Genomic DNA, 12,613 nt, shown 5'->3' with positions numbered 1-12,613 from the left:
GAGGAGACAACTACCGGAAACAATTCTGGATAATACCCTTTAGGCTAAGACCGCAGTTGATTTTTATCTACATGAGCGGAGCCAAGGGTGTTACACTGACATAAGCAAACTCAACGATGAGATGTATTTGTTGCTTAATCGGTCTTGGTGGGGTGTGTTATTAGGGGTTGAAGATAGTGACTATTTCGATGGGGAGGTAAGTCTTATATTTGTCTTATATATGATTTTGATTAATTTTTTTAAAAATTAATGTAATCCACTAATATATGTCTTTTTTTGTAAAACAGCATATCGATGCGTGGGTGTCACGTCTTCTAATAATAAGGAAGCTTATGAAAAATAAAAAAAATCGCGATATACAATAATGCCGGCGGCTTTTCACGCAGTTCACTTGAAGAATCAACGAGATGAATCATTTTCGTTGGGCAATGGACAAGCTAAACTTTATCCTGCATGGTGGGAGGTCGATAAGGTTAGTGTTTATTTTTTAAATTTTTTAAAGGTGTTCATAAATAAGTGCGCAAATAAATAAATTATTACTTATGATTGCAGGTGTTTATCCCTGTTTTGGAACGTCGTCATTGGCTTCTCGTCCAACTTCAGCTCCCATCCCTGAAGATAATAGTATATGACAGCATGATAAATTACATATCACTGTTGATTTGAGAGATATTATCAAGGGATGGAGCTCTCATTTGGCTAAATTCTTGGATGTGATTAATTATTGGACTCATTCTGGACACAAGAAGCCAAAGAAGTTCAATGTCACAGTTGTCATAGACGAGACCGCGCCACAATAATCGCCGGGAGCCAGAGGGGATTGTGGTCCTCTCGTATGCATGTGCTTGACGCGTTTGACGACGGGAAGCACAGAGTTTCTACCTCCCACCGATAGAGATAGAGCTGCAGTAGGCTTGTGGTTTCGGCATTATATGGCTAGAGCGATATATTCGAGACGCTGCCTACCTGCATCCGCGTTATGAAAGTATCCATTGTTAATTGGTAAGTCAAATGCAAGTTTTGTTAACATATATACTCCTTTTGGTTTGAAAATGTTTGGTTAAGTACCTAGAATTCAATAATTTGTTGTTTGTAGGTTTTAGATGTGTAGGAAGTCTTGTTTTAGCAAATGTTTGGTTTCTGCAAGTTAATTCTTAAGTGAGCTGCGTGAAATGGATGTACGGGTGAAAAAGTTGATTCATTGATTCAATAATTGATGAGGAAATAAGAATTATTATTATTTTTTGATTGTTTAATTGATTTGTAAAAAATGATTTGTAAATGTTGATTTGTTTAATTGATGTGTACATAATTCTTATTTGTGCTTGTTTAATTGATTGAAACGTAATAGTTGATTTGTTGATTTTCAATATGCATTATGTTGAAGGCAAAACAGACTATCGCAACACGAAACTGATTATCGCAATGAGAGAATCGCAATGCGAAATGAAAATCGCAACGAGAAAATCGCAATGCGATTTTCTCGTTGCGATAGCCATTTTCGCGTTGCGATTTCCCCGTTGCGATAGTCAAATGAATGTCTAATAAGTGATAACAACTGAACAGATCATAGCAATGTTCAAACTCAAGTTACTAATACATGCCTAACTGAAAATGTTAAAAGTGCACACATAAAATATACATAATACAACGTTTGCATTTAAAAATCACCTAAGTTAACAGTCCCAAAAGGTGAAGTCAGTTATACTCCCGTGGCATTTTCTTCGGGGACTTTTTCTTCTTCTTTTTCTTCTTTAGGATTATATGAATTACAGAATGGATGTTCAACATGTTCATTCACAGTCTTAACTTCCTCCTCATTATCATCAACAACATCTTCCTCGGCAACGGCTGTTTCATCATCAAAATTCGGGTATTGACCAATATCAAAATCATTACACGCAGGGTCTGTTTCTTCTTCTGAAACATCATCAAAATCCGAGTATTGACCAATATCAAAGTCCGCATTGCGATTTTGTATTATCTCATTGCGATAGTCAGAATCTCGTTGCGAAAGTCAGAATCGCGTTGCGAAAGTCAGAATCACGTTGCGAAAGTCAGTATCGCATTGTGATTTTGTATTATCGCGTTGCGATAGTCATATTGCGTCCAAATTCGCATTGCGATTGTATTATCGTTGCGATAGTCATAATTGCGTTGCGAATCTGGAAATTGATTTGCGATAATGGAGATCGTGTTGCGAATTAGCGATCGCATTGCGATTTTGTTGGTTATTTTGGCAAATCCGGAAAAAGTTGGTTAAAATCGTATATTATATGGGATTTTTGGTCACTGATGTTATTTTCTCTTTAAAATAATAAGGATAAACTATATATTTAGTCATCTAACTACTTTTTTTTTAAATTATCACTAATGTTATGTTTTCGTTTTATTTTGGTCACCCATCGTTAAGTAAATTAACAATAATATTGACGTGTCACGATAAGAAAATGTCACATCATCATTGAGAAAAAAATGAAAATATCAAATAGTTCTGTTATTTTTTTAAAGGCAGGTTACCAAAACGTAACCAAAATTTAACACTGATTTTGAAAACAACGTAACCAAAATTTAACACTAATGATTTTGAAAACAATAGTTGACTGACCAAAATTTAACACTAGTGATGATTTTGAAAACAATAGTTAACTGACCAAAATATAACCAGCGTGATAGTTGGGTCACTAAACAAGTAATTTTTCCAAATAATAAATAGTTAAACCCATTGGGTAACCTTAGTGATAAAATAAAGTATTATTCTTCCTAAAGGTCCTAAGTTCGAACAACTATATCTACAAAGTCTGTGAGTTTTCTCAATAATTAAGAAAAAATTCTAAATACACACTACTTATAATCATCTCATACTATTCAAAAATAATAATTAATAGTTCAAAATTTTTAATGTATTTTATAGGTTTTAAAAGTATAATGATCAAAATGATCATTTGAATATAAATTAGTGACCTATGATGTATTTTACCAATATATATTTATTTAATTTGATCGGAAAAAGATAATTTTTTTATATAAAAAAGCTCTCACATCTACCCATTTGATCTCTCTCAGCCTCCGACGCTTTTTTCAGAATCTTAAACCCCGCCGTATCTCCGCTGCATTCTTTGCCTTTTGGAATTCTCGATGGCTTACGGAAAATCAGATCTACCTGATGATCTCCTCTCCTCCAAAACAAGCTCTGATCACACCTTCCCCAAATGTATTCTGTCTTTTCTTTTTGATCAATTACTTCTCTCATTGTTTCCTCCAATTTTAACTTTCTGGATGCCTATTGTATCGGTTTCCATTTCATTTCAATCCGTGCATTTTCGTTATTCTTTATTCTTTTACAGAATGTTTCATTATTTCAATTTTATTAGTCCGGATTAATTTATTAATTGTAAATTTCTGATTTCGTTCATAATTTATTTGTTTTCCCCTAAGATTTCATTTCGAAGTTGTTCAAACCTTTCATTTCTTTTTACTGTGTTGTTATTCAAATGTTTTCGCCATAAAAGCAAATAAATTATAATAAAAAAGTTCGTAATTGTTTCTCTGTTGAATTATATTTAAGCTCAAACCTTCCTTTCAAATGCATCAGTGATTAGATAACAGATCGTACTTTGTTAATAAAAAATGAATATTAGTTTTGTTGCTCGTCATAATTATTGGGAAATGTAAACTGCCACTGCTGAAGTTGATACGTTACTGTAGCATGATTTCTTCTAATTATTTGGAAAGGTTCACCTGTTTCACGGAAACATGGTACTTCATTCTCAAATAATTTTATAATTTAGGAAATCCATGGAAACAAGCTTGGAAGTTGTGGTTGTGTTGTCTGCCAAATTCACCTATGTATAAATTATCTTAGGTCTTTTTATTTTTTAGGTGAAACATGGGAAAGGAACTTGGAGGACAAAGGACTCACAGGGTTACTTGAGGACACAAAAGGTGGTGATATTTGTTGAATAGTTAAGTTTTTTCATTTTATAAACTTGAACAGCTCTTTTATTGTAAAATTTTACCTTTTATTTTCTTTTTCCTAATAGATCAAGCAATTTCAGAGAGCAACATACCTTTGTCCCCACAGTGGCTTTACGCTAAACCGTCTGATTCTAAGAGGTTGTCTTCTGGAACTTCTGGGGTATGGAACTCAATTTCTCATAATAAGTTTTTAGATTACTTGCGTTCGTTTCCATATGAGGGTTTTATGTGTTGATTTCTAGTATTTTTTTATCCTTATATGGTGGAAGTTCGGGTAAAAACTATACCTGAATACATAAAAACTTGTTAGACTAGATTATGTCATTTAATAATGCTCATACGAATTTATATGACTTTTAGCTTGCGGACAATTTTTTATTTTGGTTTGCATTCTTCCCGTGTTATAATTTATTTACTGTAACAGGATATTAGAACTTCAAGTTTGTTGCCGAATAAAACCTCTGGTGATCTCAATCCAAAAGATAGTTGGCGTTTGGATGGGTCTCAGGACAAGAAAGACCGGACGAGGACTGCCCCTGATCTTGAAAGCAGTCGTCGCGTGAAGAGGAGAGAGAAACAAGCTTACTTGGCCGAAGAGATCGCAGAAAAGAAGACCGCCGTGCTGATGTTTCATCGAAAAGGGATGCTCCTGAAAATAGGACCTTGGCGTCTTCAGAGCGACGACATGATGTTAGCAGTCGTAATTCAAGCCATGAATCTCGAAGTGACAACAAGTGGTCTTCAAGATGGGGTCCTGAAGACAAAGAAAACGATTCTCGAACTGAAAAGAGGACAGATGCTGAGAAGGAAGATGCCCCTACTGACAAACTAGCTCTTGTCAGTGGGGGCTGCTTAGCTTCTGACCGTGAGAATGATTCTCGTGATAAGTGGAGGCCACGTCATCGTTTGGAAATTCATGCAGGTGGGTCTGCTTCTTACCATAGTGCTCCAGGCTTTGGTTCAGAAAGGGGACGAGTGGAGGGATCAAATGTGGGTTTGCAGGACGAGGTAGATCAAATGCTAATGGAAGCCTACAAATTGGGAGGCTAAAATCTGCTTCTGTCATTGGATCTCCTCCTCTGGACAAAAACAAAACTTTTAATGCATATTGCTACCCAAGAGGAAAACTCCTTGACATTTACCGCAAGCAAAAGACTGCTCCAAATTTTGACATCCTGTCTGATGAGATGGATCATTTATTACCAATAACACAAAAAGAAATTGTCGAGCCTTTGGCTTTTGTTCCTCCTGATGCAGAAGAAGAGGTACACGACTTTTAATCTAATTTAGAGAAGAAATGTGTAGTCATATTTATCCTTCTATGCGGTTGAATCAAATTTGCTTGCTTGATTTTTACAGACTGTCCTTGGAGATATATGGAAGGGACAAGCTACAAGCAGTGGAGTGCTGTATAACTCATATAGAGACACAAGTATGGATCCTGATTTTTTGCTAGTGTGTTACCTAGTAAATAATTAGATATGATTGAGATTCTGAGTTTCTCTTTTTTTTGTCCTAACCCATATCTTGCTGATGTGATTTCAGGTGAAGGGAAACAAAGTTCCTTGGTTAACAGTGAGGATAATGTTGATTCTGGTGAGAAGACTGATGTAAACAATAACCATCTAGGGAAGCATTCTGAGACATATGTGACCGGTTCACAGACAACTGTGACCAAGGGTAGGAACTATCATTTTTAGTTGGAATTATCCACTGAGAACGTATCCATGATTTGTTATGCTTGTCCTTACAGAATTGAATAGTTCAAAAGGTGGGCTGAGATGTCTGTCACCATCTGACATAGATGTAACCCGTGCTTTGGTATTAGATAGGGAGATTGGCGGGTCCATAAATGATGCTGATGAAATAATTTCTTTTGATAATGGACAAGTCACTGATTTAAAAATGCGAAAACATGCTACGTTGGAGGATAATGAATCATCCATGCAATTTGGAGTGGGCAGCAAGCTTCCTGAAGACTCGAGTTCTCTATTTGATTTTTCGTCATTACAACATTCTCTACGCCCTAACCAGATAAATATTAACGGCAATAATGAGGCACATTCGTCGGAAAGTGTTGTCCCTCCTGAGGATTTGAGTTTGTTCTATCTTGATCCTCAAGGGGAAATTCAGGGACCATACCTAGGAATTGACATGATTACATGGTTTGAGCAAGGTTATTTTGGTACAGACTTACCTGTTCGATTGGCTGATGCTCTGGACGGATCACCTTTCCAGGAACTTGGTGAAGTCATGCCACACCTAAGAATGAATTATGGCTCTGCATCCGGTGATAATGTGGTTACGAGAGTGCAATTACCTGTTTCTTTTGAAGGGAGCTTGGGAGAGACTGTATCTTCTGCTTCTGCTCCTGAGTCGAAGGGTCTTCCATTGGATGTGACCAGCTGCGGACTTGGTCTGCTGTTGAGGCATCTGGTACTGAGCTTCAGTTAAGACAACCTACTCAAAGCTATCATTCTGAGCATTCTGAAGATCAGAGCCTCCTTAAATTCGCTGATGCACAGGAAGAGGGTAAGTTTAATTGGTTGGACCTATTATTGGTTTTGTTATTTATTGTGCTTGTTAATGATGCCTCCCTTTCCTCCTGTTTGATTCAGAAATATTTTTTTCTGGAAGTTCCAGAAGTGCTGGTGTTGATCCTGCAAGCCATTTGTCCATTACAGATGAATTCTTGAAAACCAATTTAACTTCTCATCAAGAAGATGAGTTACATCCCTTTGGGTTGTTGATGTCTGAGTTGAGGAGCCCATCTGGTTTGAAGAGTCTTCAATCATCTAATATAGATTCCTACATAGGTGATAGGGGGAAGTTTTTAGATCCTTTGCTTGATAGAGAGACGAATTTTACTGGTCAGAGTGTTGTTTGTACAGTTTCTGAACAAACTTCTTTTCCCGAGGTTTGCCCAGATGATTATACTAGAAATCCTGTGTCTAACCTGAACATTCATCTAGGAACTACTGGTGGCCGGCCATCTCACAGGGAGCAAGAATATGATGGTTTTGGCTTGTTACAGCAGCTAATGTCACAAAAGTTTCCCAATGAACCACTTCAAGAGAAAAACCATTTCTCTCACCCCTTTCCACATTCTGCTGGATTTGATATGGAGCAAATTCATGGTTTTGATCTTATGATGAGTAAAAATCTCGATCACCGGAAGTCAGTCCATCATTCAGCTCCACATATGGAACAGCTTTTGGAACTTCAGTTTCAACAGGAGTGGCAGTTGGAACTTCAGCGGCGGCAGCACCAGCACTTGGAACTTCAGTGGCAGCAGCAGCTGGAACATCAGAGGTTGCAGCTGGAACTACAGCGGGAACTTCAGCGGCGGCAGCAGCAGCAGCTGGAACTTCAGCGGCAGCAACATCTTCACCACCACCAAATCAAATTGTTACAGGAGCAGCAACAGCGTCATCTACGGCTGCCACAGTCTCAATCTCAGCAATTTCTTCTTGATCAATTGCTGCAGCATCAGATGTCTGGTCCGGGTTACAGTCAGCACGTATTTGATGCTGCTAGAGACAACATACTTGATCAGGTTCAGTTACGTAGGCATATCCTGAGTGAATGACAGCAGAATTCTCATGCTTCAAGGCACCTGGATTCATCACTGGAGCAGATCATCCAAGCAAAGATTAACCAGAGTGCACTCCAAGGGAAACAAGCTGAATTTTTTGATTTAATGTCACAGGCAAAGTATGGCAATATGCTTCCTTCTGAGCATCAGCTTCGTCTTCAACAAGAGCAGTTGCAAGTGCAGCAATTATCTATGGCACTGAGGCAACAATTAGGAATGGAGGGGGATAGGAGGCTTGCTGGTTCATTGTCCGTGGATGAAGTTGGTCAGTTTGTTGGGAATCCTAGCAATCATCATCAGGCTTCTTCCGTGGGCTTGAATGCTTCAGATATTTACCAGCAGAGGCTGTCGCCTCTTGAAGAGCCTTACTGCTAGTCAGAATCATTCTTTGCAGGACCTACTGGAGCGAGGGAATTTTGATCCCAACTCTACAGTATTTGGCAGATTGAATCTCCCTGCAGCTGCTCCTGGGATGAAAGTAGAAAATGCAAATTCTCTAGATCTAGCTGAAAATCTTTATAGGCTGTCCAACAACCAACTTGGTCCTTTTTCTTCAGGTAACCACTCTCTTAGCCAGCATGTTCCAAGTAATGCATATGCTTCTCATCCTGGTGCAACGGAGAGCTTCGACTCTAGGAAAAATGTGCGGCTAGAAAATAGTTGGACCGTAAAACAGATGCAACAATTAAATCTTGAAACAGAATTGCAAAGAAGGGAGTCTGAAGTTGATTCAAGCACTTGGGCATCAGCTGGAGGGGTTCATGAAAACTCTAAGAAAGCTTTAATGGACCTTCATCAAAAACTTGGTATTCAATCTATGCAATCATCAGAAGTAGTTTGTCAACATTCTACGTCATCTTCTAAAGGGAGGGAAACCTTTTGGCCCGTTTTTGAGCAGCAAACTTCCAATTTTCCTTTAAATCATTTTCCAAATGAGGAAGTTCATGAGAATTACTTGTTTCCGGAAGGCCTTCAAAATTCTGATTCAAGTGCCTTGTTGCAAGATCATTTGCATGGAGTTGCTGTGAGTGATTCTGTCAACCAAATGGGTAACTGTGAAAGATTTCCTCTTAAAGCTGGTTCTGACTCATTTGTAGAAGAGCAATCATTCTTGATGGCCATTGAAGACTCTTCTTGTGGTAGTTATGCAGATGCTAGCTTGATGAGAAAATCAGTTGTGGATGTAGAAATAGCAGAACTGGAAGCAAAGGAGAAGGAAAATGGAATGAAGGTTATGATTGCAAGGAATGGTTCCATGTCGGGGTCTGAGGATAATGTGCAAGTAGAAACAGCATTGGAGTGTGGTGATCTACGAAGTAGCATCCATAGCCGGCATAATTCTCTTAGTACTGGTAATCTTCTGAACTTCCCCCCCCCCAGTAAATAATCCATTTTTTATATTTATTAAATCGTAAAAGTGAAATTGTGCAGATGGGAGCAGCAGGTTGAATGGATATGAAGTTGGATTAGATAAGTCGGTTGATGATGTTTTTATTGATAGGTGGGGTTCTTTTACTACATGGTTTTCGTAAGAGAATAATCCTTAATGTCCATTATCATGACTAAACTTATAATAGCTGCCGCTGCTATGACGAGTATGAGTCAATGTTGGAGCTTTAACTGTTGAACTTAATTTGCAGAACCATCTAAAGGTCCTCTTTTATTGATAGGTCACCTTCAATGCTGGCAAAGGGACTGGACAAAGTTTCACAGAAATGCCCACCTGTACCAAAGGTTTCTTCATCCCAGGATGTCGTTTCTGATGAAAACTCACTGGCATTTGTCAAGCAGAATAGTTCTACAAGCCTTGCAACTTCTGATGGTATGATTTTGACTTCTCTTTCTTTAATCAGAGAAAAGATGAAGGCCCTATGTATCATTTTTTCAACTGTATATACATCTTGTGTTTATTTAGCGAGTTCAGAAGGAAGACAGGAGACTGCGGCACATCTACGTGCAATGAGGAGCATAGAAACCGAGGCATCGGGCAAGAAAGACGCATGTTTTAGAAGGACGTCATCTTGCGATTGTGCTGAAGCATCATTCATAGAGATTCTAAAGAAGCCGGTTCTTCGTGGGACTGAAGCAGATCCCTCTGAAGGAGTTGCACAAGCTGGACGAAGTGGCAAGAAGGGAAAAGAGGAAGACAGATTGATCCTGCTCTTTTAGGTTTCAAACTCACAAGTAACCGTGTAATGATGGGTGAGATCCATCGCCTTGACGATTGACAACCACACTCGCTATGTACATTCCCTGTATATCTTTTAACCCTTTTTCTTATAGAGAATTTTTGTACAGAATATGCATAGGCAATTTAATTGATTTTTTTTCAATAATAATACTAATAAAGGTTTTGGTTTTGAGAAGCAGCCAGCACATATGGTATGTTGGTAGTTCCTTTCTAAAACAGCCAAACAGGATGGGGCATTAATAAGTTGAGTTTTTGTTCTGAAATCAAAGGGAAGAAAACAAAACAAAGGATGAATGTAATCCACAAGAAACTTATTTTCTTCTACACCAAGCTACTTTCTGTAAGCATTCACTGTGCAAATTTTAATTACAAGAGATATACAACTAACATCAATAACTTTGAGTGTAAGTGGCTAATGCTTTTCTTTTCCTTTACACAGTATAAGAATGAAAGGGAGGGGGTAAACTTTACATGGTTTTCTTTGTCCTTTGCTTGCTCCCCATGTATATCTTCTGAGCTGATATCTTACATGAAATACCAAACTATGCAGGGACGGAGAGAGAAATCAGGAGTAAGATCTAATTAACTTGAAATTCTGAAAAGTACGAGCTTTGAACAAGTTTCCAAATAAATAACCCATTGTTGTCTCTTGATGAGGTGGTTTTTGCGCGACACTTGTGCTACGTTTCACCTGCAATGCACTCCGTCCTATCTGTTGACAGATTGAATCAATAATCTTTGGATCCACCGGATTTCCCATCACATCCGTCACGTAGAAGGTGTCGTTGGCCTTGCTGCCTTTCGTAGAAATTAATGCTCTCTTGATACTCAAGCTGTTTTCCCGGAAAATCCGGGTAATATCAGACAGCAGTCCAAGTCTGTCTTCTGTGCACAATTCTAGCTCCAGCCCCTGCACCATGAAATGTTACAGGTTGTTACATCAAGGTGTCTGATTTGATTATCAGAATGAATTTTCCTTTTTACTATTTCGGGGCGTGTGTGTGAGAGAGACGGTGGGAAGATGATTTCCCATACCTCAGATGCTCTCCTCTCGATGGCTGCTTCAAGACATTGAATAACACGGACACGCTCCGCTTCCGAGCTAATCGGGAGCCCGTCTACATGTCGGATGTAAAATTCCTACAAAGAAAAAAAAAATTGTCATTAAAATGGATTACAAAGTCAGCATCATCTTACACCAGGTGTTTCAACTTTCAATATAGCATCAGCTTGTCAAATCCTCAAAGTTCAGCGATATATGTATATATAGGGCTTGTCATTACATTAAAACGGATCATTTCATCAGCTTTTTCTTAAAACAACCATCTCACCTGATAAGCTTCCATCCTTGCTGTGTTGACCATTCCATGAAAAACAACATATTGCATATCCGTCAGAGTGCAGACGATGTCAAACAATAGTTTTGGCCTATCTTTTGACCTCATGGTAATAACGGTGTAATCTTTCTCAATATTCAACAGACTGACTTGGGGTCTTGAGCTGCCCTCCTTGGCCGCCCTTACTCCGGCTCGTTCCACCCTTTCATAGTCCCTGTCCGCAAACATGATTTGATGCAACCTTCTCTCCCTATGCATAAGTCCCGGGGCTGAAAGTGTTGTTTTTGCTGTTTCCAGGTCATCATTCCCTTTGAGAACATTACAAAGTAATCCCTTTATCGTCGAGAGTCGTTTCGGATCAGTGATAGCACGGCCGGTCAAATCATCCGTCACATGAACTACAGCTGCAGCACGGGCGTTATGAGTCCAAATCTCGGCATTTACGACGTTGCAATGCATGTCCGCGAGGACTGCACATACTTCAGATAATAAACCAGGCCTATCAGTCCCTGCAAGTTCAATTGATGTATGCTCTTCCGAAGGCATTACACCTACTGAGCTTCTCAGCGAAGGTACGAAGCCGGCACTTGTTTCGATTCTCTGCAAAAAGTAAATGTAACGATGAAAATAATCAATATAATGAAAAGAATTCACAAACGTGTACATGAGGCAGGTTCTAACCCTTTGAATATATTCAATAACTTGTTTATCTCTGATTTTGTTGCCATCATTGTCAACAACATTGAAAACTGAAACATGGGAAACATATAAAAAAGAAATCAGTACATGTTTAAGTGAGTTAACCTTGGATTTAGTATAAACTTTTAGAATTACCATCCATAAACCATCCTCCATCAGATGATATGTATGCTTTTGTTATTGTAAGATTCATATCAGTGAGCACTTGGACTACTTCCAGGAGAACCCCATGTTTGTTGACCCTGTCAACCTGAGATCAAATTCCAAAATCCAAATATGAGCAAGTTGATACAAGGAAGGAACTACTTAGCCCCATATGATGATTTAGGGTTACCTGGATAATCGTGGCATCCTCACAGGCATCATTGTCAATAACCACTCTGCAACAACAGAACAATACTTGTCAAATAAAGAGCCAAAAGAGAACATGCCATCAAAACTGGGGAAGAAAAAGAAAACTTTGCCAAATTATAGCAGAACCTTAGTCAGTTTTTAAGAAAACACACTGCAATCTTCTTCAAATTCCCATACAAATTTTCATCATCCAAAACAACATGGAAAATCTAACAAAAAGAGTATATAAATCAAATTCACACAAAAAACCCCACTATCCCAGCACAAATTAATTTAAAAAATTTACCTGGGTTGGTTTACCCTCCTGATAAGCTTAGCATATTCATCATCCATTTCCCAGAAAAAAAGAATCCAAATTTCTCCAAGCTAAAACCAGACTTTTCCAAGGAACTTTTTATTCTTCTTCTATAATACTGTACAGAATTGAAAAAGAAAAACAATAATAGTAAAGGAAAGGAT

General features: G+C 38.3%; 4 protein-coding genes across 14 annotated transcripts; 3 read left to right on the top strand and 1 right to left on the bottom strand.

Moving 5' to 3' along the window:
• Window positions 1–3,054: 3,054 nt before the first annotated feature.
• LOC120140277 lies at window positions 3,055–4,846 on the top strand. Of its 3 annotated transcripts, none has more exons than XM_039155280.1 (4): window positions 3,055–3,214; window positions 3,883–3,945; window positions 4,044–4,138; window positions 4,403–4,846. In XM_039155280.1, the coding sequence occupies exons 1-4, from the start codon at window positions 3,139–3,141 to the stop codon at window positions 4,808–4,810; spliced, it is 642 nt and encodes a 213-aa protein (XP_039011211.1). In that variant the 5' UTR covers window positions 3,055–3,138; the 3' UTR covers window positions 4,811–4,846. The 3 variants fall into 3 exon arrangements, with proteins under 3 accessions (XP_039011211.1, XP_039011212.1, XP_039011213.1); XM_039155281.1 differs by having other exon boundaries at window positions 3,056–3,193; XM_039155282.1 differs by having other exon boundaries at window positions 3,059–3,214; window positions 4,487–4,846.
• Window positions 4,847–5,108: 262 nt separating this feature from the next.
• Window positions 5,109–7,054, top strand: LOC120140274 (protein ESSENTIAL FOR POTEXVIRUS ACCUMULATION 1-like). 4 transcript variants are annotated; one of them, XM_039155278.1, is made up of 6 exons: window positions 5,109–5,243; window positions 5,338–5,410; window positions 5,524–5,574; window positions 5,732–6,510; window positions 6,616–6,848; window positions 6,951–7,054. In XM_039155278.1, the coding sequence occupies exons 1-4, from the start codon at window positions 5,166–5,168 to the stop codon at window positions 6,430–6,432; spliced, it is 903 nt and encodes a 300-aa protein (XP_039011209.1). In that variant the 5' UTR covers window positions 5,109–5,165; the 3' UTR covers window positions 6,433–6,510; window positions 6,616–6,848; window positions 6,951–7,054. The 4 variants fall into 4 exon arrangements, with proteins under 4 accessions (XP_039011209.1, XP_039011208.1, XP_039011206.1 ...); XM_039155277.1 differs by having other exon boundaries at window positions 5,524–5,621; window positions 5,731–6,510; XM_039155275.1 differs by having other exon boundaries at window positions 5,524–5,658.
• Window positions 7,055–7,566: 512 nt separating this feature from the next.
• On the top strand, window positions 7,567–9,900 carry LOC120140272. 4 transcript variants are annotated; one of them, XM_039155269.1, is made up of 5 exons: window positions 7,567–8,053; window positions 8,177–8,925; window positions 9,005–9,074; window positions 9,244–9,395; window positions 9,498–9,900. In XM_039155269.1, exons 1-5 carry the CDS (start codon window positions 7,893–7,895, stop codon window positions 9,740–9,742), a joined length of 1,377 nt encoding a protein of 458 aa, XP_039011200.1. In that variant the 5' UTR covers window positions 7,567–7,892; the 3' UTR covers window positions 9,743–9,900. The 4 variants fall into 4 exon arrangements, with proteins under 4 accessions (XP_039011200.1, XP_039011199.1, XP_039011201.1 ...); XM_039155268.1 differs by having other exon boundaries at window positions 7,567–8,925; XM_039155270.1 differs by having other exon boundaries at window positions 7,567–8,925; window positions 9,244–9,387; window positions 9,494–9,633.
• Window positions 9,901–10,186: 286 nt separating this feature from the next.
• LOC120140273 (ACT domain-containing protein ACR6-like) lies at window positions 10,187–12,607 on the bottom strand. 3 transcript variants are annotated; one of them, XM_039155273.1, is made up of 7 exons: window positions 12,441–12,607; window positions 12,135–12,180; window positions 11,936–12,050; window positions 11,783–11,850; window positions 11,096–11,710; window positions 10,800–10,901; window positions 10,187–10,674 (listed from the first exon to the last, which is right to left on the bottom strand). In XM_039155273.1, exons 1-7 carry the CDS (start codon window positions 12,485–12,487, stop codon window positions 10,330–10,332), a joined length of 1,338 nt encoding a protein of 445 aa, XP_039011204.1. In that variant the 5' UTR covers window positions 12,488–12,607; the 3' UTR covers window positions 10,187–10,329. The 3 variants fall into 3 exon arrangements, with proteins under 3 accessions (XP_039011204.1, XP_039011203.1, XP_039011205.1); XM_039155272.1 differs by having other exon boundaries at window positions 10,191–10,674; window positions 10,800–10,904; window positions 12,441–12,603; XM_039155274.1 differs by having other exon boundaries at window positions 10,196–10,674; window positions 10,800–10,904; window positions 11,096–11,701; window positions 12,441–12,600.
• Window positions 12,608–12,613: the final 6 nt, after the last annotated feature.

This window comes from Hibiscus syriacus, unplaced genomic scaffold, assembly GCF_006381635.1.
Source record: "Hibiscus syriacus cultivar Baekdansim isolate YM2019G1 unplaced genomic scaffold, ASM638163v2 tig00110783_pilon, whole genome shotgun sequence".
In the NCBI taxonomy this organism is placed as follows: Eukaryota; Viridiplantae; Streptophyta; class Magnoliopsida; order Malvales; family Malvaceae; genus Hibiscus; species Hibiscus syriacus.
The sequence above is the reverse complement of the archived record's forward strand: the minus strand, read 5'-3'. Positions and strand labels throughout refer to the sequence as shown.

Excerpts from the sequence above, each read along its gene's own strand:
- LOC120140277 (XM_039155280.1), top strand. The coding sequence starts at position 3,139 with ATGGCTTACGGAAAATCAGATCTACCTGATGATCTCCTCTCCTCCAAA. Across the intron at positions 3,215-3,882 it reads TGATCACACCTTCCCCAAAT|GTGAAACATGGGAAAGGAAC; the intron begins GTATTCTGTCTT and ends TTTATTTTTTAG. Across the intron at positions 3,946-4,043 it reads GTTACTTGAGGACACAAAAG|ATCAAGCAATTTCAGAGAGC; the intron begins GTGGTGATATTT and ends TTTTCCTAATAG.
- LOC120140274 (XM_039155275.1), top strand. The coding sequence starts at position 5,166 with ATGGATCATTTATTACCAATAACACAAAAAGAAATTGTCGAGCCTTTG. Across the intron at positions 5,244-5,337 it reads CTCCTGATGCAGAAGAAGAG|ACTGTCCTTGGAGATATATG; the intron begins GTACACGACTTT and ends TGATTTTTACAG. Across the intron at positions 5,659-5,731 it reads ACAGACAACTGTGACCAAGG|AATTGAATAGTTCAAAAGGT; the intron begins GTAGGAACTATC and ends TTGTCCTTACAG.
- LOC120140272 (XM_039155268.1), top strand. The coding sequence starts at position 7,893 with ATGCTTCAGATATTTACCAGCAGAGGCTGTCGCCTCTTGAAGAGCCTT. Across the intron at positions 9,075-9,243 it reads GATGATGTTTTTATTGATAG|GTCACCTTCAATGCTGGCAA; the intron begins GTGGGGTTCTTT and ends TTTTATTGATAG. Across the intron at positions 9,396-9,497 it reads AAGCCTTGCAACTTCTGATG|AAGGAAGACAGGAGACTGCG; the intron begins GTATGATTTTGA and ends TAGCGAGTTCAG.
- LOC120140273 (XM_039155272.1), bottom strand. The coding sequence starts at position 12,487 with ATGGATGATGAATATGCTAAGCTTATCAGGAGGGTAAACCAACCCAG. Across the intron at positions 10,905-11,095 it reads CAAGGATGGAAGCTTATCAG|GAATTTTACATCCGACATGT; the intron begins GTGAGATGGTTG and ends TTTTCTTTGTAG. Across the intron at positions 10,675-10,799 it reads TCGAGAGGAGAGCATCTGAG|GGGCTGGAGCTAGAATTGTG; the intron begins GTATGGGAAATC and ends TTCATGGTGCAG.